This window comes from Mus pahari, chromosome 16 (assembly GCF_900095145.1).
Source record: "Mus pahari chromosome 16, PAHARI_EIJ_v1.1, whole genome shotgun sequence".
Lineage (NCBI taxonomy): Eukaryota > Metazoa > Chordata > Mammalia > Rodentia > Muridae > Mus > Mus pahari.
Window position 1 is genome coordinate 50129822 of NC_034605.1, and position 7305 is coordinate 50137126.

Here is a 7305-nt window from a genome sequence, read left to right on the forward strand (position 1 = left end):
TTTTTTTTTTTTTTTAAGGAACTGCATTAGATGCAAGAATTTAAACAGCTTGCCAGTAGTTTCTGCTTTGAGTAACTTTACCACAACATAGTCCCTTAGACGTGTGTGGTATTTAACAAGATTTACACATTAAAAAGAGATCCTTGCTGTTGCCAGATCATAAACCAGGTTTCTACCCACAAGACAGCTGAGTCCACGCCATTCTCTTTAGGAGGAAGGAGCATAAGCGACTAAATGTGTGCTCCGGTTCTCCATCCTCTGGCTGAAGGATGTCTGGGGGATGATGTGGCTGAGAACACTCTGTTCAGACGCTCGTGTTGTGTGGGCCCTCAAGATGAAATGGGACAGATGTTAAAAGTCTGAATGTGTGGGCTTCAGATGTTGAAGCACGCCTTTCTGTCACTGTGTCTTGGGGACTCGCTATCTCTGTTTTAGATGAGGGCATTGGCTTGTCAAGAAGGTACTTTTCCGTGGGGCAGTGTAACTTCGGGCTTTTCCACCTGCTCTCCAGTTCCTGAATAACAACTCAGAGGCATATTTATGTATGAATAAAGTAAGCTTGGGCTGGTAACTCATACAACCCATTTATTCTAGTCTACGTCTGCCACACGGCTAGTTGTCGCTCCTCAGTTTCACATGCCAGACTTCCTCAGAGTCCAGGGAAAATCTTCCTGTGCCTGACTCACTCCCAGAGTTCCCATCTCTTTACTGAAAACCCCACCTTCTACTTCCTGCCTTTTGCTAACAGGCCATCAGTTCTCTGTTGACAGGTGATGCTCCCACACAGCACACAAGAGAGTCTCTCTACAGGGCAGTGTTCTGTGCCACATGATATTGATGCGTTTTTGGGAAGGTTGAGAACCTGGGACAGAGAAAGGGGGATTTTTCTAAAGCCCAAGTCTGAGACAGCCACCAAACGGAGACTGAGTGTTCTGGGCATTGTGTTTGCGCCATGCTGTGTCAGAGGCTGAGGTGGAGCCTCAGGGACTTGCCACCTTCCATTGTCTTCTCTCTTCCACAAGATCTCAACTTCTCTTGTACTCCTTTGCCGTTTAGTTCTGTCCATTGTGTGCTGTTTAGAGGTGGAGCCAGTCTCTTCTCAAGCTGACCAGTCTCCCTCTCCCTGACTGTTCTCCCTCTTCTTCATAAGCCAAGCTTCCGTTGAACCCAGTGGCCTCTCGCTATTGACATCCAGCTATTGACATCTAGCCTTCCTCCAGTTAGCACTGGGCATTTATGTGGCCACGTGGCCGTATCCTGACCCTATACTTCCCAAGATGTCTCCCAAGATTTTGACATCTCGGCCAGCTGCCATTTCTCCTATCTCCTCTGACCTCACCTTTCTGGCTGTCCCTCAGTGTCCTTTCCAGACTCCTTGTCTGTTCGTGTCTTCTCTGAACGAATCTGTTTCTCGGTTCACTTTCTCTTCTACACAAGCTAGTTCAGTTCTGTGATACTCGCCCCCACCCCCATTTTATGTAAACTGATATTCAGGTCCCTCCTTTGGCGACCAGGTATATGTAATGATCTGCCTCCGGGTGTGTGGCTCGGATGTCAAGTTCCACACATCGGGGCTCGTTCATCTTTACCCACAACTCCATCTCTGGGTTATTTCTCTTGATGAGACCACTGTCTCCTTTCTCCGCAGTAGTTTTCCTATAATTCCTGTTCCGGCTTCCTCATTTAATGTATTACTCTCTTCCTACCTCGTGACTGGCTTCCCCTTCGCCTTCACCTGTCAGTCGCTGGCACTGGTCACACCAGGCTTACTCCTGGCTTATGGTTCTCCCATTCCATTGCACACCTCTGCCGGAGCTCGCCATCCCTTGAGATGGAGGAGCAGGTCATTCCTTGTTCTTTTGCCCCTGTCAGGATTCCTAGAGGAAGTCACTGATAGCGTCAGGTGAACTGCACACTTGACGCTCACCTCTCCACTCTACATGGTGTGATGACTGGAACACCTCTCTTTGTTTTTCAGAATGACATATTCCTCAGGCACTACGACAAAGGGCCATGCAGGAATAAGCTCGGCCACTCGAGGGCATCGGTAATGTGGAACCGAACACAGGTATGCTCCACCTTAAGGGAACATAAGATGCGTTGGACTTGGGATGGCTTTCCTTGCTTTCCCGTGCCCTCCTGGGAGGTCCTGGTAGGAGGAGAGACAGAGAACAATGGAGCTGTGGCCTGAAGTTAATTCAAGAGCACAATTGTTGAGGGACAGAGGCACCAGAGAGCAGAACATTAGGGTGACCAGCCAAAGGACATACCCATGTTCTTTGCTCTTGCAAAACGTGGGAGGAGTTTCCTACAAGCAGTTAGAGCATATTAACCATCAAAGCAGAGTCCTCCAATGCTGTGGGCTCCTGCAGGGCCTCAGATCCCTCTGTACATGCCATTGTGTGTTTATGTGGCAGGTTCAAAGAGAATTGTGGTTTGTTTTTTTAATAGTGTTTTGTGTTTATCAAAGGCTATGCTTCCTTTGAAGAAACCAATGCTCACATCCTAACGATCACTATTAATGCCCCTGTGAGACTGTTGAGGAAGCCCCAGTAGAGAACGAGCCAACAGCCGCAGCTCAGAGTTTAGAGTTTATGGTTCAGCTTGTGTTAACATTTGGTTTGCTCTCACCCTCAATTCAGTCCTTTGTAGTTTGTGTCCAGTGAGACCATTGCTAAAGATGCCCGAGGCAGTATCCTAGCCATTTCACCTAACAGATTATCATAGCCTGGGTGACTGAAACAACCGAGATGATTCTTTCTCATTCTGGCTGCTGGCAGTCTGAGGACCAGGTATCAGCGTGGGCAGGTTCTGCAAAGGGTCCGTGTGTTGGTTACTTGTCTCGGGACTTAGAGAAGCAGGGGCATAATTTGGCTCATGGTTTGAAGAGATGCAGTCCGTCATGGCCGGGAGGGCATGGTAGTTCGTGGTAGTAGGAACTTGAGGTCAGGACTTCCTCATGTCTCAGCAGAACAGGAATCAGGGAGAGAGGATAGCATTGGTCTGTCTTTCTTCTTTTTAACATTTTGTTATTCAGTCAGTCCAATGCCCAGTTTATGGGACATCATCACGAGTCTTCCCTTCCCAGTTAGTCCTGTCTGAAAACGTTCCCCCTCCATCCAGAGGTGTGTCTCTTAGATGACTCTGAATCCAGACATGTAGGCCATGAGGGTTACACTCACAGCACTCTTCCTGGTTCATAGATGACCTCTTTCTCGCTGTGTTCTCCCATGCTAGAAAGCTAAGAATGGAGGCAAGCTCTTGGGCTCCCAAATGTCACCAGGGTCTCACAGTGTTACCCAGGGCTCCCCTCTCCAAGTGCCATCTCACTGAGTATTAGGGTTTTCAACATAGGGACGGTTGGGTGGGTACAGCATTCAGACCATAATGGCTGTTGTTACACTTGGGGGGGCATGTACACCTCTCGGATGACATACCTGCTGACATAGGGTTTTCTCTTCAATTTCCAGGTAGTGGGGATCCTTGTGGGATTAGGTGTCATTGCCTTGGTGACCTCACCCTTGCTGCTCCTGGCCTCTCCCTGTATAATCTGTTGTGTCTGCAAGTCCTGTAGAGGCAAGAAGAAAAAGCATGACCCACCCACAACCTAAAGTCACCTTCGCAGACATCTGGGTCATATGAGACAGCACATCTGTAAAAGCCCCACTTAGCAACCTTGCCTCCTTCTCCTTGCCAAACTTTGGAAGGACCTCTGTCCAAACTTTGAACCTGCCTGAAAGCATTCAGTGTTGGAAAAGGCCACGCCCGGGGCATGAGTGTGCCTGTGTCTCTTGCCCCACAGTCCAGACTGTATCTGTGGAGCAGGTTGGGAACTTTGTTTTAGCCTGGAAGACTCTAAAACATCACCATCTTACCCTCCGAAGGATCCCACCAGGCTGCTCATCTTCCATCCAAACCAAGGAGCCTGGGTGAATATTCAGTGTAGTCATGGTGGTATTGCCGTGCTTGGCAGCATTGCAAACTGAGCAATCGTCTGTGTTGGTTCCACAGCCATGAGACACATGGCAGAAGCCCAGAGTCGGAGGGGAAGGGTGATACCGCATAATAAGAAGTTCTATGAGCAGTGGAGCCGGCTGCTTATCTCAGGAGCCGACACACTGGCTGGCGTTGCCTGTGCTGGCTACCACGTGTGCACTTCTTCAGCGTTCCCACAGTGACTTGGCAGAAGCATAGCAGCTCTCTCCCCGAGTGATCTCATCTTCAGGCAGGGGAAACTGCCGTTCAGAGGGAGTTGTCCCTTCCCAGGAAAAGGTTGTAACTTGTAAGGCAACATGGCCTCATTCGGTGTCTGTTGTTTGGCAGATGTTATTCTTCTAAGGTAACTGGTTCGCCACTCACAGTCAGCCCGCAGCTGTGGTCCATAAAAGTGTTTTATATGGGATGAAAGGAGAAAGCTTTTCAAAGCCTTCCTTGTAGACAGCAGGGTCCTTTCTTGGGCTCTGTGGTCGTATTCCCAACAGATTAGGAGTTGGACCAGACAGTGTACATCAATGGTACACTTTGTAGTCCATTCACACATATAGAACCCATGTGACTCCAACGGATAACACAAAATAAGATTATTTTAAAAGACCTTTTCCCTTTCTAGGACTAAAATGATCTATTTATCAGCATAAGAGGTTTTTGTTTGGTTGGTTTTATTTTACTTAGTACACATGTGAATTTTTGTTGTGAGTTCCTAACTTACTCAAGAGGATAGACTCAAAAGTCTTTTACAGCAACCCCTAGTGCGGGTTTTATGCCTCTATAAAGTGGTAATCAGGTTATTTACATACTTTCAAACACAATGTAGAGCAGCTCTTCCCTCAGCCTAATTTAGTCTCAGTCTCCCAGGAGCTGTCCAGACAGTCTGAGCACTTTATGTGTCCTCAAGAATTTCTTGTGACAACAAGCAATCGGATGGAAACAGCTCCGGTGTCTTTAGTTGCTGGAATTCATGTCACCTCAGTGTGATGTATTCTGCCTGTTATACAATTAATCAGCAAATAGGTTTTGAAAAGACGAACATATTTTTCCTCTAGCACTATACAGTTGCCATTAGCAAAGCAGCCCGGTGCTTCATACGAACTGCGTGTGTTCCATGTTAACAGAGACCTCTCCTGGAAGCCAGGGAGTATTCAGGGCCTGTTCTGTTTTCCCTGGCAACTAGGTGACTAGATTATTAAACTGCTGCTATTCCAGATCTGTTATCAAAAACCTGTTATCGTCAGCCTTGCCTCTGCAATGGAATGTCTTCTAAGTGGGGATGTCTATATGCAAGGGATCACATGTGCGTTGGAATGTATCCTAAGTGGGCATGTCTGTATTCAGGGGATCACATGTGTGGTGAAATGTATCCTAAGTGGGGATGTATATATTCAGGGGGTCACATGTGTACATTAGCATCTGATGTATGTACAGAACATTCCCTGGCCATGTGCTTTTTTTAGTCACAGTTTGTATAAAACATAGAACTCTCGAAAACTTCTGAATGGCAACCAGCCCAAATCCTTTCAATCATTTATTAGAAATTTTTCCATATAAAGTGGCTCCGTCTTCCGGTGAATGTCTTAAGTTACAGCAGGAAAAACAAACCTCTGTTTTGAAAGGGAATTTCATAGTAGTCTGAATATGAACTACATCTGAGTGGCTGACCTGCACACATAGTCACCTGCCTCCCTTGAGGTGAGAGGCATTTGTCACAGCTCAGGGGATTACAGAAACTCAACTGAAATTGGATTTCTCTGCACGGATGTCAACAACGACCACAAGCACCATCCTCAGTAAATTCTCCAGGCTTGCCTGGTTCTAAGTGGGGCCAATTTCATGTAACCTGAAATGCTGTTATCGCTGAAGTAAGAGCTGGTGGGAGTGGACTTGGAGTAAAGACGGAGGCAAATGCCTGGGTGATTTCCCCAGTGAAACTGAGGGAAATTGCCTTCTTAGAGATTTTTATAAAAGCATTAGTCTTGATTTTATTTTTCAGCTGGGGGGAGGGGTTGTTTGTCAAACTGATTTTACATAACTGGATTTTTCTTTTTAATGTTGCAAAGTGCCTGAATAATGGTGTCTTTTTCATCGTATAGCAAAAATGTGTGTGAGAGAGTGTGCCGGAATCTACTTTGGTAGACGGAACCCAAGTGTCTGTAGCCCTGGCTCATCCCAGGGTGCAATACCAGCCCAACTGACTTTGTTTACAAAGATACAAGGTGGCAACTGTGCAGGGGGGCGCGGGGAAGGCCAGCGTCCTCATTTTGGGTAATTAGCCCCTGCAGGCTTTACTTTCCTGTCCCTCAGCTTCCTCCTCCTGCTTCAGTTAGGTTCCTATAACAAGCATTTGGCTGTGACAAAATTTTCCCCGTCCACTTGAGTGAAATCGATTCAGAAGCCACCAGGTGCACAGCTGGGTGTGCCAACCCACCTTCCAGAGAGCTCACTGGATGCAATGGTACAGCCTCCAGAGCCTGCCGCCTGCCGCCTCTGGATTTCCCCTCATAGAACAAGTTAGAGAAGAGAGGTAGAAAGCCATTATGAAAGCAAATGTTAGATAGCGTCTTAGCCACCCTGTTTGTTCACACTGTGGGTATTTGTTCTGGACTTGAAATCTGTACTTTGAAAGTGGCCTTTGGAAAGCAAATAATTCAGCTTGGATTTTTCTTGTTGTCTGCAGCACAAAATAATCTTCCCCATTCAAGTGGAAAATTCTGATTGATTTTTTTTTTTTTTTGGATGTACAAAACTGTTTCTTGGAACGTCAAATTTCCTCTCTGAAATTACTCAATAACTAAGTGTGTGCTGCTTTCGCCTTCTGCGCCCACTGCTCCTGAACAACCTATCTCTCTGTCCGTGAATAGATGCCTCTGTGGATGTGAACATGTGGCTGTGAGACCACAGAAATGCCTTAGATGAGTGACATTTTGTAAAGCTGTCTGAATTGATATCTACAGGCTATCACACCTCCTGTAGGTTCACGGTCCAAGCAGTTTTGTCGTGTGCTTACTTAAATTGCTGTTGCATTGTATAGCTTTCCAAGTCTTTGGGAAGAAACTGAACTGTTTTAGTCTCTTTAGCCCCAATAAATGTGAGCAGGAAACCAAACATGTGAGCCTTTGTTCTGTACAGCGTTCGGTTTTATTCTCTGAGGAACAGCTAAATCACTCTGAAATTCCGGGCTCGGGATTTACAGATACAACCCAAACTTCCATGTTGGTAGTGATTCTTGGTCTTACAGTTCTCGAAGAAACAGGAGAAGCGCAATGTTCAGTGCAGACTTCATCCTTCTGTGTGTGGTGGTCCACGTCAGCA

The 7305-nt window shown here is 46.6% G+C and overlaps 1 protein-coding gene across 2 annotated transcripts in view; it reads left to right on the forward strand.

The window, feature by feature from the left end:
* Rnf144b (ring finger protein 144B) overlaps window positions 1–7098 on the forward strand; it is a 129967-nt gene extending 122869 nt beyond the window's left edge. For both annotated transcript variants that reach the window (XM_021215826.2, XM_021215825.2), the window contains exons 7-8: window positions 1979–2068; window positions 3471–7098. In XM_021215826.2, coding sequence (XP_021071485.1) covers window positions 1979–2068; window positions 3471–3611 — 231 coding nt within the window. In that variant the 3' untranslated portion in view covers window positions 3612–7098. The remainder of the gene's footprint in view (window positions 1–1978; window positions 2069–3470) is intronic.
* The last annotated feature ends 207 nt before the right edge of the window (window positions 7099–7305 follow it).